At 40.7% G+C, this 23103-nt stretch overlaps 2 protein-coding genes across 8 annotated transcripts in view; both read right to left on the minus strand.

Moving 5' to 3' along the window:
* The window catches only part of npnta (nephronectin a), a 151950-nt gene extending 148653 nt beyond the window's left edge, over positions 1-3297 (minus strand). For 2 of the 6 annotated variants that reach the window (XM_061909388.1, XM_061909379.1), the window contains exon 1: positions 3040-3297. In XM_061909388.1, coding sequence (XP_061765372.1) covers positions 3040-3110 — 71 coding nt within the window. In that variant the 5' untranslated portion in view covers positions 3111-3297. The remainder of the gene's footprint in view (positions 1-3039) is intronic. The other 4 variants (XM_061909398.1, XM_061909391.1, XM_061909409.1 and 1 more) reach the window with 3 other exon arrangements.
* A 17-nt stretch (positions 3298-3314) lies between these two features.
* The window catches only part of gstcd (glutathione S-transferase, C-terminal domain containing), a 203109-nt gene continuing 183320 nt past the window's right edge, over positions 3315-23103 (minus strand). Inside the window, exons 12-13 of one of the 2 annotated variants that reach the window (XM_061909365.1) lie at positions 21644-21823; positions 3315-3447 (exon numbers count right to left, since the gene is read on the minus strand). In XM_061909365.1, coding sequence (XP_061765349.1) covers positions 21669-21823 — 155 coding nt within the window. In that variant the 3' untranslated portion in view covers positions 3315-3447; positions 21644-21668. Of the gene's footprint in view, positions 3448-21537; positions 21824-23103 lie in introns of those variants that run through there. The other variant, XM_061909357.1, reaches the window with a different exon arrangement.

The raw sequence follows: 23103 nt of genomic DNA on the forward strand, positions 1-23103 counted from the left end.
AATTATTATTCTACCAACCAGGTTTTATCTGGTGTGTTTTTAATGGCATCAAGGGTGATTTTTAGCTTGCTTAATTTGCAATAAATTTTGAGTTGGGCACATATTAATCAATTTAACTTAGTAACCAAAATAATTTCATTTTAGCTGTATTTGTTAAAAATTAATCGGACAAACGTAAATACATTTCGCTTAGTTATTGCAATAATTTTAGTGTGGCTTTATTTGCTAAAAATGAGTTGGATTAACTAATTTTTATTGTATTGTGAGAATGTACTAATTTTGAGTTGGGGCAACATATATTGGTTGGATGGAAATCCTGCCCTCATTTTAATTGAGTTCCCCTAACGCATGGGTGTCAAACTCTGGCCCGCGGGCCAAATTTGGCCCGCCGTGTAATTTCATTTGGCCCTTGAGGCAATATCAAATTAAACATTAGAGTTGGCCTGCCGATATTATACAGCGGCGATGCCGCTCTAACACCGCTAATCCTCATACTTGCCAACCCTCCCGAGACTCCCGAAGTTCAGTGCCCCTCTTTAAAATCTCCCGGAGGAACCATTCTCCCAAATTTCTCCCGATTTCCACCCGGCCAACAATATTGTTTTAATGGCACTTCCTTTAGCCTTCTCTACAACCTTGCATCACGTCCGCTTTTCCTACATACAAACATTGTGCCGTCCCAGTCACACAATAGAAGCGGATTTTACACACACATAAGTTAATGCAAGGCATGCTTGATCAGGTCACACTCAGGGTGGCTGAATAAACAATTTTAACCCTGTCACAAATATGCGCCACACTGTGAAGCCACACCAAACAAGAATGACAAACACATTTCGGGAGAACATCCGCACCGTAAGACGACATAAACACAACTGAACAAATACCCAGAACCCCTTGCAGCACTAACACTTCTGGGACGCGACAATATATAATTTGATATGCCATTGATATTTTTTAATTATTATTATTATTATGTTTATTCGAAACTCTATTTTGCATGTCACTATAAAGTTATATAAGCCTTGGTAGTTCAATATTCAATGCAAAACTTGTTTGGGTCCCTATTAGAAGGTTAATTTGTTCAACCTTGGCCCGCGGCTTTGTTCGGTTTAAAATTTTGGCCCACTCTGTATTTGAGTTTGACACCCCTGATCTAACGAGTAATTTTTTTGAGTGTGGATGTATTTTTGAGCACCGTATAGGTGGAATAGAGCGGCCCTCCTCGGCTCTATCGATAGCTAACTTTTGTTAGTGTTTATGAATTAAGAGTGCAGAAAAAAAATATAAAGTTCTCCTTTTTAAAGGTAACATTATCACAATTTCAGAAGGGTTAAAACCAATAAAAATCAGTTCCCAGTGGCTTATTTTATTTTTTTCCAAATTTTACCCAACATGTAATATCCCGAAAAAAGGCTTTTAAGTGCCTGATTTTTGCTATCTGTAAATCCACCGTCCACTTTCCTGTGACGTCATCTAGTGATTCCAACACAAACAACATGGCGGTTAACACAGCAAGCTATAGCGACATTAGCTCGGATTCAAACTCGGATTTCAGCGGTTTAAGCGATTCAACAGATTACGCATGTATTGAAATGGATGGTTGGAGTGTGGAGGCAGATAGGGAAAACGAAATTGAAGAAGAAACTGAAGCTATTGAGCGAATAGCTATTTAAGCTAATCGGTGATCGCCTTCCAACCAACGATTGCATCTTTTGACCAGACTACTGGAGCAACTTAAATCTGTCGATTGGTAAGTGTTTGTTTGGCATTAAATGTGGGTGGAGGGAAAAGCTGGATGCAAATATAGCTGCAAATGTACATAAAGCTAGCCTAAATAGCATGTTAGCATCAATTAGCTGGCAGTCATGCCGCGACCAAATATGTCTGATTAACACATAAGTCAATAACTCTAACAAAACTCACCTTTGTGATTTTGTTGACTTTATCGTTGGAAATGCATCTGCTTTGAGTGTTGCAGGATATGCACACGTTTCTTTGTGCCATGTCTGTCGTAGCATCGCCGGTAAAATGTGCAGACCAAACGAGGGACTTTCGCATCTTTTGACACTGGTGCAACTTGAATCCGTCGATTGGTATGTGTTTGTTTGGCATTAAATGTGGGTGGAGGGAAAGGCTATATGCAAATATAGCTACAAATGAGGCATAACGGTGCAATATGTACATACAGCTAGCCTAAATAGCATGTTAGCATCGATTAGCATGCCGTGCTAATCGAAGCACACTCCACGTAAATCAACTTGAATCCGTCCCTGATCGTGTTGTTACACCCTCAGACAACACCACCGACGAGGCATGATGTCTCCAAGGTACGGAAAACAGTCGAAAAAACGGAAAATAACAGAGCTAATTGGACTCGTTTGTAATGTGTTTGAGAAAATGGCGGATTGATTACCTATGTGACGTCACAAGCTCCGAGAGCGAATAATAGAAAGGTGTTTAATTCGCCAAAATTCACCCATTTAGAGTTTGGAAATCGTTTGAAAAAATATATGGTCTTTTTTTCTGCAACATCAAGGTATATATTGACGCTTACATAGGTCTGGTGATAATGTTCCCCTTTAACATTTTGATTGATTAATTGATACTTTTATTAGTAGATTGCACAGTTCAGTACAGATTCGGTACAATTGACCACTAAATGGTAACACCCGAATTAGTTTTTCAACTTGTTTAAGTCGGGGTCCACGTTAATCAATTCATGGTAGTGCATAAAGTGCGTTGCATTTTTTAAGACCGGTATATCATTCTCATTTACTGATACAACTGTCATTCTCAAGGCTATTTCTCCACTTTTGAACACTACACAACAATCATGGATTAGATGCCAGGGGGTGTACTCGGTTGTGGTCTACGCCATTAAGCACAGACAGAAACGCTTCCACCAGCAACTTCAAGGACCTACAATATAATGCATGTTCAAGACCTGCAACACGTTGTGTACACAATTCTTCCACGCAACACCGAATTAAAAATAAAAATAAAATCAAATAAACTACCTCGGAAACATGCACGTACCTGCCGTCAAACTCCGCTCCGGTTCCGAACCACAAGCCGGAGAACAAGATGAACTTTATGCGGGAGTCCATGTCGGCTGCTATAGTCCACAGGAATGGTGACAACCCCGAGCAGGATCCTCTTGCCGCTAGACTAAAAACCAAATAACTCCAAAGGGCGACGTTAGAGCAGAGTAATAGTGTTCGGCGAGGGAAAGAGAGCGCAGCTCCCTCTCTCGCCCTCCTCGTCCTCACAAGTTCACTCCGCCGCCACTCAGTCACACCTTATACGGCGGGAGCGCGCCCGTGCCTTTAAACCGTGACGTCAACGGGCGCGGGCACGAGGAACAGGCTCAAACGGAGATGGGCGTGGACCACCCAGGTAGAAGGTGAGGACGTGGGAAGGTGATGCCCAGAGATTAGGCGTGTCCTAAAAAAAAAAAAAACATTTCACATAACTGCACATTTATTGTAAAATTGTTTCGTCATACTTTTCTTTTTTGGGACAAGAGATTGAGTGATTGGGGATTATCTCCAGACGACTTTACTTCCGGTCTGGATGCTTCATATATCATTATTATTTACATCAAAATAGGTTTGTTAGCAAGCTTCAAGTGGTGTTTATTGATTTATTTTATTATTATTCCTGTTTATTTATTAACTGCATTGATTTCCCATTTTATGTACATATATCAAACAGTACATTTCTCATGACTAATATTTGACATACACCACCGATTGTGCAAGTTCCATCCATCCCATCCATTTTCTACCGCTTATTCCCTTTCGGGGTCACGGGGGTCGCCGGCGCCTATCTCAGCTACAATCGGGCGGAAGGCGGGGTACACCCTGGACAAGTCGCCACCTCATCGCAGGGCCGATTGTGCAAGTTCTCCCACTGTAATTTTCATCATAGGTACACTTCAACTGTGAGAGACAGAATGTGAAAAAAATAATCAAGGAATTCACATTGTAGGAAGATTTATACCAAAATGGATACATGGATGATACAGCAGAGGATTGGGAGAATGTCATGTGGTCAGATGAAAGCAAAATAGAACTTTTTGGTATAAACTCAACTCGTCGTGTTTGGAGGAAGAAGAATACTGAGTTGCATCCCAAGAAAACCATACCTACTGTGAAGCATGGGGGTGGAAACATCATATTTTGGGGCTGTTTTTCTGCTAAGGGGACAGGACGATTGATCCGTGTTAAGGAAAGAATGAATGGGGCCATGTATCGTGAGATTTTGAGGCAAAACCTCCTTCCATCAGTGACAGTTTTGAATGGTTGACCTTATTTTCCACCATAATTTACACATAAATTATTTCAAATTCCTACAACGTGAATTCCTGGATTTTTTTTTCACAGTTGAAGTGTACCTATGATGAAAATTACAGACCTCTGTCATCATTTTAAGGGGGAGAACTTGCACAATCGGTGGCTGACTAAATACTTTTTTTGCCCCACTGTATGTGTTGTATAACAATGCTATTCAAATATGCATCCGGAAAACAAAATTCTTATTAAATAATTGTTTGTTTCACAGCACTAAAATATGTTTTACCTTTGTTTTGTGGACATTAAAAAAAACAATCCGAACATTTGACATGCATTTCATTGGACAACATATGCAATGTTACATCTAAATATAAATATGCTTGCGTATTATTTATAAAAAATGTATAAAGATATTTTTTTTAAAAGGTTTTCATTTACTTGGACCGCGAACCCCACAGGGACAAGCGGTAGAAAATGGATGGATGGATGGATGGATGGATGGATTACATTAATTACAGTCACACTACATACGGTATTTGAAAGAAAAAAAAAAGTCCCACAGATAATATAGCACAATATAACAATACAACAACGCGATTTGGTACAATGAAAATGCATCTCCCCACGTTGTTTCAAGGATAAAAATTAATAAATTTGACACGCTTTTTAATTGGGTAGTAAAAAAAAAATGCCTCCCAGAAACAATTTTTCATTTTGTTGTAATGTGCTTGTCAAATAACTAAAAAAAGATCAACTTTGAACAGTATTTTTCATGGATGATAACGCAACATCTGGCTTTTCATGCATTGAGAACCAAAAAAAAAACATTTATATTATATTAAATCTGAATACGAATGTTTGTATATTCTTTATTTCACACATAACATTAGAATAGGCCGACAAACATTGTGACGACTTGGTCACATGTTTATGCGGGGGTCGTTCTCCCAAGATGCAGACAGATAACTCCGGATGAAGCGTGCAGGTAGGAAATTATTTATTTGTAAGAATTATGCAGGAACAACAGGAGAAACAAAAGCGTGCCGATAGCACGGATGGCAAATGTATCATAGACTGTATGTATATTATTCACATGTGAATTGTGCTGTATAATAGACTGTATTTATATTATTCACTTGTCAATTATGCTGTATAATAGACTGTATTTATATTTGTGGAGCGGCGCAGCAGACGGGCCGACGGCGGGCAGGGCATGCTGCAGCCCTGCCCAAGATGGCGGCAAGGAGACGGAGAATGCGGCGGAGCGGAGAGGCGGGGCGTGCCGGGAGCGAATTCAGGTGCGTGGCGCACACACCGGGCAACAATTAACATTTCTCCTGACATAGTATAAAAGAGGAGAAGGAGGAAAGATCGAGGAGGAAGGAGTTGGAGAGCCTGCAGGAGCAGATGAACAGCAATAGCGATCAAAGAGCGACAGAGAGCAAGCCATAGTAGAGGACGACGACGACGGCGGCTGAAAGAGCGGACCGTGAGCGATCAGTGGAAAGGAGCAGTTGCAAAGCGATCGGACCCACACTAAAGCTTGTTCATTGAAAAATAAACCAGAGTCAAACCTGCTCAAGAGCAAAATGTCCTTCCTTGATGGTCCTGGGAACCCACACGACAGCAAGCGACTGTCACAATATTATTCACATGTGAATAATGCTGTATAATAGACTGCATTTATGGTAATCACATGTAAAAAATACCTAATTTTTTATCGTTTATTGTGAGCGAACTGTGGTGCTGAACTTCCTCCAGGGATCAATAAAGTACTTTATATTCTATCCTAAAACTCAGGAAGAGCTTAGCGGGGAAGCTAGCATACAAACAAGAAATCAAAAGTCATAACACACTACATAGCGTACAGGTTGCGCGGAAGCAAGTTGAAGGTGTCGTCACTGTTGCGCATTCCAACAAGGAAGCCAGACTGATCGTATAAAGAAATGGGAATAAGTAGCTCTCTGATTACTGCCCAGGAGCAGGTGAGCATCCCGAACACTAATCAGAGGCAGGTAGAACTAATCTGCAGTCAAGGCAACTGAAACGCAAACCCAGGGGTGCGGAAAACAGAATTGAAGTAGTCAAAACTAACAGAACAAAACATGATCCGGGCAATGGATCAGAACAAAGCGTGATCAATCATTTTATGGATTAGGGAAAAAAAAAAAATCTTGGTAAAATTAATACACTCTTGCTTTTCATTAGATAGTGAAAAATAAATCATAGAAATATATATATATTTTTTAAATCGTAACACAAATTAGATGTACAAGATGTACTAAAATATATGGTGAAAAATTTGAGATGTCCGATAATGGCTTTTTTGCCGATATCCGATATTCCGATATTGTCCAACTCTTAATTACCGATTCCGATATCAACCGATACCGATATATACAGTCGTGGAATTAACACATTATTTTGCCTAATTTTGTTGTGATGCCCCGCTGGATGCATTAAACAATTTAACAAGGTTTTCCAAAATAAATCAACCCAAGTTATGGAAAAAATTCAAACATGGCACTGCCATATTTATTATTGAAGTCACAAAGTGCATTTTTTTTTTTAACATGCCTCAAAACGTCAGTTTGGAATTTGGGACATGCGCACCCTGAGAGAGAGAGCATGAGGAGGTTGAGGTGGACGGGGTAGGGGGAGACGGTGTTGATATGGGAGGGGTTGGGGGAAGCGGGGGTGTATATTATAGCGTCCCAGAAGAGTTAGCGCTGCAAGGGATTCTGGGTATTTGTTCTGTTGTGTTTATGTTGTATTACGGTGCGGATGTTCTCTCGAAATGTGTTTGTCATTGTTGTTTGGTGTGGGTTCACAGTGTGGAGCTTATTAGTCAGTGTTAAAGTTGTTTATACAGCCACCCTCAGTATGACCTGTATGGTTGTTGACCAAGTATGCCTTGCATTCACTTGTCTGTGTGAAAAGCCGTAGATATTATGTGAATGGGCCGGCACGCAAAGGCAGTGCCTTTAAGGCACGCCCCCAATATTATGGTCTGGGTGGAAATCGGGAGAAATTCGGGAGAATGGTGGCCCAGGGAGATTTCAGGAGAGGCACTGAAATTCAGAAGTCTCCCGGGAAAGTCGGTAGGGTTGGCAAGTATGACTGGGAGATGCAACTGCTCTGTACTTCTCCTTGCGTCCGTGTACAGCGCCATACAGTGGTGTTTTAAAAACTCATAAATTTTACTTTTTGAAGCCAATACCAATAATTTCCGACATTATATTTTTAAGCATTTATCGGCCTGTAATATCGGCAGTCCCCTGGATTAGGAATAGGATGGCAACTCAATTTCATATGTGAGTCAGGGCAGGTGGTAAAATACTTTTGGCAATATAGTGTATGTTTAGCTTTACAAACTTAAATAAAGGAAGAATAATAAAGAAATAAAACCGAAAAGGAAAATAATGCAAAAGAAGGAACATCAGTCCCCATCAACACTTTCAGTGCTTCTGTTTCTTCATGTTGTTAACTAGCTGCACACGCTGGAAACGAGTTGCGAGAGCAGTAAAATTAATTTAATGAGAGTGCAGTGTGAAAGCCGATGTGTTTACTTTGTGGAAAAGTAAACAGAGTCTCAATGGAATACAACCCGCGTGGGCACTTTCCGATGAAGCATCCACTTTTCAATGTCGGGCGCCTGAGTCCTTGGACTCTTGAAACTGCGACCCTTTTCATTATGAACAAACCCATTTCCATATAAGTTGGGAAATTGTGCTAGATGTAAATATAAACGGAATACAATGATTTGCAAATCATTTTCAACCCATATTTAATTGAATGCACTACAAAGACAACATATTTGATGTTCAAACTCATAAACTTTATTTTATTTTTTTTTGCAAATAATAATTGATGTCGGTTTTTGATACAGTGCCGTCTGAGGGATCAAAGGTCACGGTCATTCAATGTTGGTTTCTGGCCATGCCGCTTATGTGGAGTGATTTCTCCAGATTCTCTGAACCTTTTGATGTTATTATGGACCGTAGATTTTAAAAACCCTAAACTTCTTGCAATTGCACTATGAGAAACGTTCTTAAACTCACGCAGTTGTGGACAAAGGGGTGTACCTCGCCCCATCCTTTCTTGTGAAAAACTAAGCATTTTTTGGGAAGCTGTTTTTATAACCAATCATGGCACCCACCTGTTCCCAATTAGCCTGCACACCTGTGGGATGTTCCAAATAAGTGTTTGATGAACATTCCTCAACTTTGTCAGTATTTATTGCCACCTTTCCCAGCTTCTTTGTCACGTGTTGCTGGCATCAAATTCTAAAGTTAATGATTATTTGCAAAAACTAAAAAATTTTATCAGTTTGAACATCAAATATGTTGTCTTTGTAGCATATTCAACTGAATATGGGTTGAAAATGTTTTGCAAATCATTGTATTCCGTTTGTATTTACATTTAACACAATTTCCCAACTCATATGGAAACGGTGTTTGTAGTAGAATAACCCTGCTATACACCTTACATGCTCAATCAGCAGTAGAAATGGGGCTTGTTTTCAAATCGTCATGAATGTTCATGTATGGATACAATAATACACTGCTACAATAAGACTGGATGTCAGTTCGGAATACCTTACCATCCTTCCAAGTCAATACATAAAAAGGCGCATCCTCGAGAGAAGGTTAGAACGCAGCTTGAAGAAGGTCTATAAAACATAATCAGTGCAAGATTTTGACCAAAGAACCACCATTACATGATATACTATAAGTCACACGGAAGTGTTTTAAATGTAGAAAAAAATATCATATGACCCCTTTAATCTGATGTCCCGCTGTATATGACATACACAGTAGGCTTGCCTGAATGTAGTGACACCAGAGGTGTGGACTCGAGTCACATGACTTGGACTCGAGTCATGAATTTGATGACTTTAGACTCGACTTGACAAAATGTAAAAAGACTTGCGACTCGACTTAGACTTTAACATCAATGACTTGTGACTTGACTTGGACTTGAGGCTTTTGACTTGACATGACTTGCTACTTTCCCCAAAACCCAACGATTAAAAAGTTATTCAGGAGCGCTCAGTATCTGTCTGTCTGTCAGCGTGTGTGCGATGACAGTGTGTGCGCTACCTGTCAGAATAACAGCCAATCAAATTACATCCACGTTATTTTCGTCACACAGCATTCAGCCAATCAAATTGCAGGAAAACCAACGAAAAAGCTCTCAAACAACACGCCAGTGAGGAAAAGCTATGCCAAAAATTGTTTTGTTCGGGTATAAAAACTATGACTTGCTCAACAAAAAACGAATTGCCGTATGCAAAGCCTGCGGTTTGTTGGAAGATTACAGACAGAGACGCAACAACTTCGTTTGACATTTGAAGTTGCACAAAGAAGAGTAAGTTTTGAATGTAAGATAACGTTTATTGGCCGAGTAACATAACTTTTATTTGCTGTGTAGTTAAATCAGTGAGGCTGTAAACTCACTGCTAACGTTATAACCATAGACATCTTGTAAGTAGACGCAGCATCGAGCGCTATTGCCGCAGACGAGACGCGGGGCCGCCATCTATTTGGCAGGAGCAATGAACTGTCAGCACATTTAATTCATATTACCTCACTGAATACCACTGATATTCACGCGCTTTTTTGTCATACGTGTAACTATGATAAAGGACACATTTTTTGGCGTGTTCATAATTTGCTTAAAAATAATAGAATATTCTTATATGCTATAAATAACCAGATGTCCAAGATCAAAACTGGGAATAATAATCCCAGAGAAGGGGAAAAACGGTCAGCTATTTCTAAGTTGAAGAAACAATATGATTAGGTTATATGTACATGCATATATCCTACATAAACAGTGTATGAATACATTAGATATCTATATAGTTTATAGACTGTATTTCTGTTGCTGCAACAGCAGAGAGTTTATTCTGTCTTGACACTTTGTATTAATATTTTCTATTACATTCTTCCCTTAAATGATCATGTTTACAGTGATTGTTTTAAATGTATTTTTCATTTATGTTGCTTTAGATAAAAGTGTCTGCCAACTTAAACATAAACGTATATAAACACCTGAAAGTCTTTACATCAGCTAAAACCACAAATCTGTTTCACTGGATTCAGAATAACAGCAAATTCTGTTTTACCCAACAAAGTTAGTATTTGAATATTGTTACTAAAAGATTTATTCCTGATTACAATTATACTGTTAAGAAAGTATTGTCTCATACTTTGCCTAAAATGAGAATGCATCATAATCAGTGGCGGCTGGTTAATTTTCCATAGGGCCGTAAATTCTAAAAAGTACAACTCTGTTCCTTGTTATTTTTATGTATTTGTTATGTTTTTCATGTGTACGCACACATAAACACACATACAGTATGAGATGAGATCAATGAGATAAGGTAAGAACAGGATATAAACTGCTGTGCAACTAGTTCCAATGCTATATGCCATGGAAATACAATGTTAACACCATTGTGCAAATAAGTACAGTTGTACCTGTTTTTTCAAATGTGTTCATTCTGTAAAGGAATGAGTTAAATGTTTAAAATAACTGGTTAATAGTACTATTATGAAGTGCAATGTCAGCACAATTTTTTTATTATACTGTAAATACATACAGCGTTTTAAAAGCATACATAATCTGTGTAAATGTATTAGTCTGTGGTTAAAAGGACTTGACATGACTCAAAACTCAAAATGCAGGACTTGGGACTTGACTTGAGACTTGCCTGTCTTGACTTGGGATTTGCCTGTCTTGACTTGGGACTTGACTCAAGACTCGAGGTCAAAGACTTGAGACTTACTTGTGACTTGCAAAACAATGAGTTGGTCCCACCTCTGAGTGACACCCATTTCTATGATGGGGTTGGTTGTCACAATGTGTCAGTTGAATACTTCTCTGTTTCAAGGAATGATAAAATGAAAGGGATATACACATGTCAAACCAACACTAAGCTTCAATTTATAAAAGATGTGATAATGAAAAATTGACATTGCAATAAAAAGCAACCCCATTTTCCCCTAAATGTACAATTTTAACAACTACTTTTTTTATTTTATTTTTAACATCATCAGGGGCCTCATGTACCGTATTTTCCGGAACACAGGGTGCATTAAAGGTGTCATAATTTTTATTTTTCTAAATGGAAAACACTTCCTTGTGGTCTACATAACATGTAATGGTGATTCTTTGGTGATAATGTTGCAGAGATTATGTTTTACAGATCATCTTCAAGCCGCTTTCTGACAGTCTCTTCCGGATGCGCCGTTTTGAGGGCGGTCTTATTTACGTGGCTCACTTTCAGCAGCGTAAAAGTGTCAAGAGATGGAGCTAACTGTTTTAATGACATTCAGACTTTACTTAAATCAATAACAGAGCAGCATCTCCTCTTCCGTGGCTAACTAGTGTTTCCCCACTGAAAATTCGTCCGACCGTAACTCTCTGATAACTAAAGTTCCTTGGGTGAATAATTTAAACTCACTACACCGGTACGTTTTAGCGTTTTCATGGCAGATATAAGTAAGAACCTTACACTACTTGATATCAGAAATGGCAGCGGCAGAGGATGAATGTCCCAATATATATATATATATATATATATATATATATATATATATATATATATATGTATATATATATATATATATATATATATATATATCCATTTTCTACCGCTTATTCCCTTTCGGGGTCGCGGGGGGCGCTGGAGCCTATCTCAGCTACAATCGGGCGGAAGGCGGGGTACACCCTGGACAAGTCGCCACCTCATCACAGGGCCAACACAGATAGACAGACAACATTCACACTCACATTCACACAATAGGGCCAATTTAGTGTTGCCAATCAACTTATCCCCAGGTGCATGTTTTGGAAGTGGGAGGAAGCCGGAGTACCCGGAGGGAACCCACGCATTCACGGGGAGAACATGCAAACTCCACACAGAAAGATCCCGAGCCTGGATTTGAACCCAGGACTGCAGGACCTTCGTATTGTGAGGCAGACGCACTAACCCCTCTGCCACCGTATATATATATATATATATTAGAGATGCGCAGTTTGCGGTCTCATCCGCAGACTCCGCGGATAAACCGCGGGTCGGGCGGGTGACATGACGAAAAAATCGATTTTAAATAGATTCGGGCGGGTGGCGGTTGAACCATTTGGAAATATTTGATATACATAGTTCAGGGATTGGCAACCTTTACTACTCAAAGAGCCATTTTGACCTGTGTCACAAAGTAAAGAAGACATTAAGAGCCGCAAACATTGTCGCGAACATCTGCTGGCGGTCACCCAGATAACAAGAATAAGGGCGTGCTATGAAGCCATTGCCTTTTACAACATGTACAAACTGCTTGCCAGTCCAGCAACATGTTGTATGTGGCTTCGGCAGACACACGCACACGACTGCAAGGCAAACTGGGTGATACAGATTACACTGAAGGTTGTGATATAAACAACTTTAACACTATTACTAAGATGTGCGACACTGTGAAGCCACACCAAACAAGAATGACAAACACATTTCGGGAGAACATCCTCACAGTAACACAACATAAACGCAACACAAGAAATACCCAGAATCCTTTGCATCCAAGACTATTCCTCACTGCATATTTTACACCCCGCTAGCACCAAAACCCCCCGTGCGTCGGTAAGGTGGGCGGGGTTGGGGGGTTGGGGGGCACGGGGGTGTAAAATATGGTCAGGAATAGTCATGGATGCAAAGGATTCTGGGTATTTGTTGTGTTGCGTTTATGTTGTGTTACTGTGAGGATGTACTCCCGAAAAGTGTTTGTCATTCTTGTTTGGTGTGGCTTCACAGTGTGGCGCATATTAGTAAGAGTGTTAAAGTTGTTTATATCACAACCATCAATGTACTCCGTATCACCCAGTATGCCTTTCAATTTTGTACGTGTATCTGCGAAAGCTGCATAAAACATGTTGTTGGACTGGCAAGCAGTTTGTACATGTTGTAGATGGCGTCTAAGGCAATTGCTTCATAGCACGCCCTTATTCTCTTTATCTGGATGAGCACCAGCAAATATTTGCGAGAATGGTTGCGGCTCCCATTGTCTTCGTTACTCTGTGAAGTGGCAAAGGTTACCGACCCCTGATATATAACAACGGGCGGGTGGCGGGCGGTTGCGGTTTTGATAAAATGTTGGTTCGGGTGGATGGCGGGTGGGGTATATATATATATATATATATATATATATATATATATATATATATATATATATATATGTATATATATATATGTGCTGTCTAGCCAATCAGACAAATCAAATGGTATTGTAGATCCCCAAATAAATCTGCTGTACAAATTAACTTTACAACTTGTTGCCTTATTTGTATTTGACTTGATAACATTTTGGGGTAGAATTTTATAACACAAAACCAGTTTTCTTTTCAGTAATTTAGAAATTTACCAGAGCTGTTATTTATATTATGGAGGAACGGAGTTATACATAGGACTGGCACACAATGTTATTTGAAAGTTCTGATTTTGAATCGACAATCGATTCTGAATTGAATTGTTACCCCCAAAAATCGTCTGTTGCCCAAAGATTCACAGACCTAGTATCTCGTTTTGGCAAGACAAGGAAAGGCAAGGGCAACTTTACTTATATAGCATGTTTACAACAATTTTTAATTTGGACCAAAGTGCCTTACAGGTTACAAAGCATAGAGCAAAAAAATATTCTTATGGTTTAACAAAGCATCTTTATTCATCTATATTTTTTACAATTACTACTTATATTGAATAAAAGATGCTCATGGGTCAGGAGAATAGGTTTGTCTTTCATGCTTGTCACTCACGGCCTCACGCGCTGGGAGCGAGAGCACATACACAAAAGCAGGTCGCTATCATTAGCAGACAACACACAATGAGCGTGCAAATGTTACATACGAGCGTAGTTCTGTCATTGTATGCTGAGAGCCCAAAATTGTTACGATATTATACCTAAATCATTCACGTCAAGGCTGCAAATAGCCCCTTTTAGTGGGGAACCACTGGATTTTCACCCAGCTGTGGGTCCTGGGGACTCACTACACGAAGACTCTAATGCATGCTTTTATTACAAGTCGTATAAATTATTGTAACGCCCTGCTTTCTGGTCTTCCTACAAAGGTTATCACACCTTGGCAATTACTCCAACATTCAGCGGCACAAGTCCTGACGAAGACCAGGAGGCGGGCTCACATTACACCAGTTTTAAAATCTCTGCATTGGCTCTCCGTGTGTTTCAGGATTAATTTTAAGGTTCTTCTTAGGGTTTATGAACGTTTTTAGGGTATTGGGCCTTCTTATCTTTCAGATTTGCTTTTACCCTAAGAGGCTTCCCAGGCCCTGAGATCCTCCGGCACTCATACATTAATTATTCCAAAAGTCAGGACACAAAGTCACAGGATGGCATCGTTCCACCATTATGGCCCCCCCGTTTCTGGAACAGCTTGCCGGAGGACCTCAGGGCTGCGGAGAACGTTCATGTTCATATGTTTAAGTCTCACCTTAAAACTCATTTGTATACTCTAGCCCATGGGTGTCAAACTCTGGCCCGCGGGCCAAATTTGGCCAGCCGTGTAATTTCATTTGGCCCTTGAGGTAACATCAAATTAAGATTAGAGCTGGCCCGCCGGTATTATACAGGGTCGATGCCTCTGTAACACTGCATTCACGGCTGATACTCGTACTTGCCAACCCTCACGATTTTCCCGGGAGACTCCGAATTTCTCCCGATTTCCACCCGGCCAACAATATTGGGGGCGTGCCTTGAAGGCACTGCCTTTAGCGTCCTCTACAGCCTATCGTCACGTCCGCTTTTACACCATACAAACAACGTCACAAAACATATGCGGCTTTAACACACACAAGTGAATGCAAGACATACTTGATCAACAGCCATAAGGGTCACACTGAGGGTGGCCGTATAAACAACTTTAACACTTTTACAAATATGCGCCACACTGTGAAGCCACACCAAACAAGAATGACAAACACATTTCTGGAGAACATCCGCACCGTAGCACAACATAAACTCAACAGAAGAAATACCCAGAATCCCCTTGCAGTACTAACTGTTCCGGGATTCTACAATATACACCCCTGCTACCACCAAACCCCGCTGCCCCAATTTTTATTTAAATTTTATTTGATATCCCATTAATATTTTGTAAATAATCATTATAATTTCAAACTCGATTTTGTATGTAACTATAAAGTTATAAAAGCCTTGCTTGTTTAATATTTAATGTAACACTTGTTTGGGTCCCTATTAAAAGGTTAATTTGTTCAACCTTGGCCCGCGGCTGTGTTCAGTTTTAAATTTTGGCCCACTCTGTATTTGAGTTTGACACCCCTGTTCTAGCCTTTAAATATACTCCCTTTTTAGACCAGTTGATCTGCCGTTTCTTTTCTTTTTCTCCCAAGTCCCACTCTCCCCTGTGGAGGGGGTCCGGAGTCGGGACCCAGGATGGACCGCTCGCCTGTGTATTGACTGGGACATCTCTGCGCTGCTGATCCGCCTCCGCTTGTGATGGTTTCCTGCTGGCTCAGCTGTGGACGGGACTCCCACTGCTGTGTTGGATCCGCTTTGGACTGGACTCTCGCGGCTGTGTTGGATCCACTATGGATTGAACTTTCACAGTATCACGTTAGACCCGCTCAAGGGCGGGGGGGGGCACATATGTGGTCCTTTCCAAGGTTCTCATAGTCATCATTGTCACCGACGTCCCACTGGGTGTGAGTTTTCCTTGCCCTTATGTGGGCCTACTGAGGATTTCGTAGTGGTTTGTGTTGTGGTTTGTGCAGCTCTTTGAGACACTAGTGTTTTAGGGCTATATAAATGAACATTGATTGATTGATTGTGGGTTTTTTTTTTTCAGGAGTTGGGCTTGGCCCCATAGTTCCAGTGAAAGGAACGTTGAATGCTCCAGGACACCAAAACATTTTGGACAATTCCATGCTCCCAACCTTGCACCAGTCCACAAAGCAAGGTCCATAAAGACATGGATGACAGAGTCTGGTGTGGATGAACTTGAGAGTCCTGACCTGAACCCAATAGAACACCTTTGGGATGAATTAAAACTGAGACTCAGAGCCAGGCCTTCTCGACCAACTTCAGTGTGTGACCTCACCAATGTGCTTTTGGAAGAATGGACGAAAATTCCGCAACCTTTGCCTACTCAGTGGCCTAGTAGTTAGTGTCCGCCCTGAGATCGGTAGGTTGTGGGTTCAAACCCCGGCGGAGTCATACCAAAGGCTTTAAAAATGGGACCCATTACCTCCCTGCTTTGCAGTCTGCAGCAAGTGCTGGAATTGTCGGTTAAATCACCAAACATTATTTAACCGACAGGGTCAGATGCAGCGGACAAATTTCATCACACCCAGTGTGTGACAATCTTTGGTACTTTAACTTGTGGACAGGTTTCCCAGGAAAGTTGAAGCTTTAATAGCTGCAAAAGGTAGAGCGACTTCATATTGAACCCTATGGGTTAGGAATGGGATGGCGTTTCAAGTTCATATGTGAGTTAAAGCAGGGGGCCAAATACTTTTGGCAGTATAGTGTAGTATGACTTGACTACAAAAAGCTGTGGGACAAGCATTCTTTATTGAGGGTTGCAGTAGGCCTGTGTTTATATGTGTTAATATGTACGTTGTTTGAGTGTTAATAATAATGTGTTACTTTTTTTCCACTTATTGGCACCCTTGCTCCTTGGGAAAAAGCTCAGCGTACAGCTATGCACAATGCAAGCCACAGGGGTATCAAACACGTCCTTGCATCGGGGCTATGGAATGAGAAACATAGTCATCATCAGGGTCACAACAAGACCATAAGAATCACCATAAACTTTAAAGGCCTACTGAAATGAGATTTTTTTATTCAAACGGGGATAGCAGGTCCATTCTATGTGTCATACTCGATCATTTCGCGATATTGCCATATTTTTGCTGAAAGGATTTAGTAGAGAACATCCACGATAAAGTTCGCAACTTTTGGTTGCTAACAGAAAAGCCCTGCCTTTACCGGAAGTCGCAGACGATGACATCACCCTTTGAGGGCTCTTCGCATACACACATTGTTTTTAATGGGAGCCTCCAACAAAAAGAGCTATTCGGACAGAGAAAACGACAATTTCCCATTAATTTGAGCGAGGATGAAAGATTTGTGTTTGAGGATATTGATAGCGAAGGACTAGAAAAAAACCAACACATTTAGTGGGATAATTCTGGGAAATCCCTTATCTTTCTATTGTGTTGCTAGTGTTTTAGTGAGTTAAATAGTACCTGATAGTCGGATGGGTGTATCCACGGGTGTCTTGAGGCCAGTGTCTGATGGAAGTTGACGGCAGCATTATGGACGGCACAAGCTCAGCTGATCTCCGGTATGTGGCGACTTTTTACCACAATTTAGTTGAGAACACCGAAAACTGCTGGTTGACATTTGGTCGGGATCCATGTTCGCTTGACCGCTCTGATCCATTGTAAAGCTTAACCTCCAGGAATTTTAAACAAGGAATCACCGTGTGTTTGTGTGGCTAAAGGCTAAAGCTTCCCAACTCCATCTTTCTACTTTGACTTCTCCATTATTAATGGAACAAATTGCAAAAGATTCAGCAACACAGATGTCCAAAATACTGTGTAGTTATGCGGTTAAAGCAGACGACTTTTAGCTGTGTGTGTGCGCAGCGCTAATATTTCCTAACAGTCCGTGACGTTACACGTACACGTCATCATTCCGCAACGTTTTCAACAAGAAACTCCTGGGAAATTTAAAATTGCAATTTAGTAAACTAAAAAGGCCTCATTGTAATGTGTTGCAATGTTAACATTTCATCATTGATATATAAACTATCAGACTACGTGGTCGGTAGTAGTGGGTTTCAGTAGGCCTTTAACGACTATTAGAGCTTCCATGTGTTACGTTGAATAGCACATTTTCCAAAAAGCCAATGATGACCTAACACTAACAATACAATCACGATGTCCACTTGGCAGAGGCCTGTGCTTGACTTAACGGCATTCTTGTAAAACACGGTCATTAGAGCATCGCTAAAGCAACAAATCTAATAATGACCTAAGACTTTTGCACGGTGCAACAAGTCTTTTGTCAGCATGTATCTAAGCTACCTCCAGCCATTAACACACCATTAGTGTGAGGATATAATGAGGGCAATGGAGGACAACGGCCGCCCGTGACGGCCCTTAATGATTCTGCTGGCTGACATTTAAAACACGATACATTTGACTAACACGCCAGAGAGAAATGCCATTGTTTGGTGATGACATTTGTTCCCCCTGCAAATGTAATTCAAGAACTCACCGGTTCAAAATGAATCCTTGTTAAAACTGAGTAAGCTTGGAGATTTCAGTCTCAACTTCATTACGGCGTTCCAAATGGGCTCCGTCTCGCGATGAAGGATAGCAACAAAATCTAAATCACTGCCATGCTTCCCCAGACGTTGCGTGCTGGTTGTTTTGGATCCGCACTTGACGTTGCACGGGGCAAAGTGGGGAAATATCGGATGTATTTCGGTATTTGGGTGAACTCATGCTTTATAATGAAGCCTCCAGGGGAGAGGAATTGTGTGTTTAAAAGAAAAAGACATTTGGAAGACAACCGACTGTAGATACAGAGCAGGTCATAGAAGATAAACTAAATAATTACATCAAAAATACCCCATATTGGCAGAATATAATTACCTTTGAAAATTTAAATCAGAACTTCTACTCTAAAACAAGACCACTATTGATTTTGATGGGAAACCCAGGAAAAGATGCTGGGGTGTCAGGGATAATTGGTCGTTATTGTGACAGGTTTGCTTATAAAATTTGCATGAACCACACAAGAGACATTTTGATTACTATCAGAATCAGAATCAGAATCAGCTTTATTGTCATTATGCAGGGTAACGAGATTGAGGGTATGTGGTGCTTTGCAGTGGTGGGCCGTGCGTTTCCCACCTAGGCCTTCAGTGATGTCCGACTACCTCTCAAAATACCATAACTTATGTCCGCACGTGACCATTGCTGGAGAAATACTATACAGAAAAACATTTATGCACTACTGGGCATTGTACAAAACGGGTTATTTTCTGGCGCATTTAAAAATCAGTGAACCCGCATCAGCAATTAAAACATATTTTATGTGGTACTGTCAAAATTGAAATTACAAAAACATATTAAATGTGAAAAATTAAAGAAATAAAATATCCAAACTCACATTTCATCGCCGGGACAGCCGAGCTAACTTCCATGGTCTCACAAGATGTAGTTTCTCTTGAAATATCCTTCTTGAAAATGGCCTTGCAAATATATGTGTTGTCTTCTCTAATCATAAAATATGAAAACGAGGCAGGTTGGCTGACTTCTTAAAGTCATCAAAAACATCCTGCTGCCGGCATGTCTACATTCAACAACCTAAACGGGGCTACTGCGCATGTTCTTCACTCCTGTGGCATGCTGGGTGATGGAGTTCTTGTGTCCTGGGCATGACGTTAAAGTGAATCCGGCAGTGGAGGCTCCTCTATGGGGTCTTGGGGCACTAGGATGTTAACCCCTTTACTACTGTTACCCCAGGTGGCCCTTGGCAAAGGCCAAGTACCTGACTGCCCCCTAGCCAGGGATACGGTGAAGATCTCAACGGCAGAGCAGGCGGAAGACGGTAGATTTAAGACCTACCACAACGGCTGGGATGGCAGAGGAAGGCTGCAACAAAAAAGGTCCCCAGTCGTCTTGGACTCCATGCCACTGGACCCTGACCCGATTCTGTCAAGGATCGTGTGTTGACTGTCTGTGCACCAGTCTCCAAAGTCACGCACAGGCATCCTTCATAAAGGGATACACCCCAACCAGGATGATCATCATACTCCTTTCGAGTGACTGCCGATGATGATGAATGGAGTTCTTATGTTACCTAGCTCATAACTGCTCCCCTCACCTCCCAGGGGTGATCAAGGGTGATGGGTCAAATGCAGAGAATAATTTTGTAACACCTAGTGTGTGTTTGTGTGACAATCATGGGCACTTTAACTTTCACAACATCACAATAGATATCTGCCTTAAGCCATCTACAAGGTCTTACCGACAACAACCCGTGATCTGATTGGCTAATGCAACTGTCTGTCAAATGTTTGTGTCCGTTCAATTACAGTTGATTCCGAAGGCCTCTGGCAGATTTGGTACAGCACGGCAACATAAGCTAGCGGAATTCTGATTGGAGAAAAACTCCAAAACGATTAATCCATTAGAAGAAAGCTTTAGTTTGTATTATGTTGATAATAAAACCATGTATAAAATCTGGACCGCATGGAGTGGCTGAAAACTTTAAAAACGCAAACATGCAGTAGTTTCTGCAAGGCCGCGGTAAAAGACCAAAAGCGGTGGTGTGTGGAGGCTGCGAGTGTTGAAAGAAAAAAAAAAATATATATATATATATATATATATATATACATCATTGCCATTTCTATGTTGATGAAGTTTATTGATTAGACATAAAGAATGACAGACATTTCATGCATAAAAGTGTTGTTTAAATAAACTATTTTCCTTAAAATTAAAAAAAAAACTTTACCTGCTCAGTGGCCTTGTGGTTAGAGTGTCTGCACTGAGATCGGTAGGTCGTGAGTTTAAACCCCAGCCGGGTCATACTAAAGACTATAAAAAAGGGACTCATTACCTCCCTGCCGGGCACTCAGCATTAAGGGTTGGAATTGGGGTTTAAATCACCAAATGATTCCCGAGCGTGGCCACCGCTGCTGCTCACTGCTCCCCTCACCTCCCAGGGGGTGGAACATGGGTCAAAAGCATAGGGTAATTTTACCACACCTAGTGGTACTTAAACTTTAAAATAAGTATTGAGACTATAAAGCTGGGTTTTATCCGATTGCCCAACATTTCGGACAAAATAAAAAAATTACTGGATTACTAAAATAATCGATAGCTGTAGACCTGTTACTGTTAGGAAGTTTAATATCAATTGTCCATCTTAACTGAATAAAATATTACAAGAGCATGGCTTTTAAAATAGCTGCATTCAGTTGGAAGGCGGTGTACACCCTGGACAAGTCGCAGCCTCATCACAGGGCCAACACAGATAGACAGACAACATTCACACTCACATTCACACACTAGGGCCAATTTAGTGTTGCCAATCAACTTACACCAGGTGCATGGCTTTGGACTTGTCCAGGGTGTACTCCGCCTTCCGCCCGAATGCAGCTTAGATTGCCCCCCCCCCCCCTCCCTACCCTCCCGCGACCCCGAAAGGGACAAGCGGTAGAAAATGGATGGATAGATGGAGAATCCAGATATTAAAAAAAAGAAAAACGTAAGCATCCATGTGACGCACCTACAGTAAGCTCAGGTTCGTCCAATTAGTGAGCGCCTTCTTGCACGTGGGGCTTTCCTATCAACATGTTGTTCTTGGGCGAGCACGTGTCCGGCTCCATGGTCATCACCTGCACCTGGTAACCGTGCGACTGCGCAGCCCATGAGCGGTCCAAGTCCACCAGGCCCATGCACTGCTTCCCTGCCATCAAACAACACAGAAAGTTTTTTTTCAAAAATGTGTTGCAATGAGCATCTTCTCTAGAACACGGTTGGTTCCTCCCATGCTGCCTGTAAAACTTTTTTTCTCAAGTTTATTTTGTGAGTTTCCTGCTCAGACTATTACCCGTCTCACTGTAATAGGTAAACATCCATTTATTTAGCCTTCAAAGATAGCTTTGCACAGTTTTACTAATGCTTTCCTTTATTTTTTCTCAAGATGTTGTCTTTACCTAATACTCTGAAAATCTCTTTTAAGGCTCATTTTTTTATTCTTGCATGCACGCACGCACGCACGCACGCACGCACGCACACACACACACACACCCACACACACACACACACACACACACACACAAACACACACACACACACACATTTACCACTGTGCATCAATGCCAATCTTAAAGTGGACCACCAAACATTAGCTACAGCTATTTTAGTGCATAGACTCTAAAAAATAATCACTGAATCAGTATTTTTTAACAATTGTAACGCAACTGTACTTTGTCCTTTATTAGAATTGATGAAAAGCAGAGGCTTTAGTTGATTTAAGTCCATTTTAGAGCAGCTATTTATTCATAATTAGGGATGTATCTTTTCACATTTGAATACTGGACCTGTGAATCGATACCAGTACTCAACAGTACCTATTTTCAGTCCTAATGTGTGTGTTCATGTGTTAATAAAATGTGTATAATAATACAATTTATTTTGTTATTTAACATTACACAGTGTGCTGATAAAAATTGCACTGTCCTTTTTTATATCTTGATTTGTCACACTTTGGAGTCTTTTTTGTTAGTATTAAATAATAGATGTGCATTAATATATACACTGTATACTACAGTGTGTGGCCAAGACAATGAAAAGTTTTGGCAATTAAGCTAAATCTAGCCTTTTGCTGTGTCCTAAAAGTGTTTAAACTGTAAGTATTGTACGTATTACGCACACACTGTATGATTGTAACGTGCATCTTACTTGTAGTTTTATGACCAAATTTGGAAGTTTTGAAATATGTCATGTCTTGTGATCATGTTTTATTTAGTTGGGTTCTGTTACTTCAAGACTCCATTAGTTCCTGTTTTTTCTCTCCCTTGTTTTGTTACCATGGCGACCCATTAGTTTTCACCTGTCCTCATGAGACTCACGCACTTGTTGTCAATCATGACATATCTATTTAAGCCTGGTTTTTCAGTTGGTCGTTTTTGGCGTCATTGGTTGTTTCATGCTCGGTTCAGTCTGTTTCATGCCATGTTTACT

Source organism: Nerophis ophidion, linkage group LG01 (assembly GCF_033978795.1).
Source record: "Nerophis ophidion isolate RoL-2023_Sa linkage group LG01, RoL_Noph_v1.0, whole genome shotgun sequence".
Taxonomy (NCBI): Eukaryota; Metazoa; Chordata; class Actinopteri; order Syngnathiformes; family Syngnathidae; genus Nerophis; species Nerophis ophidion.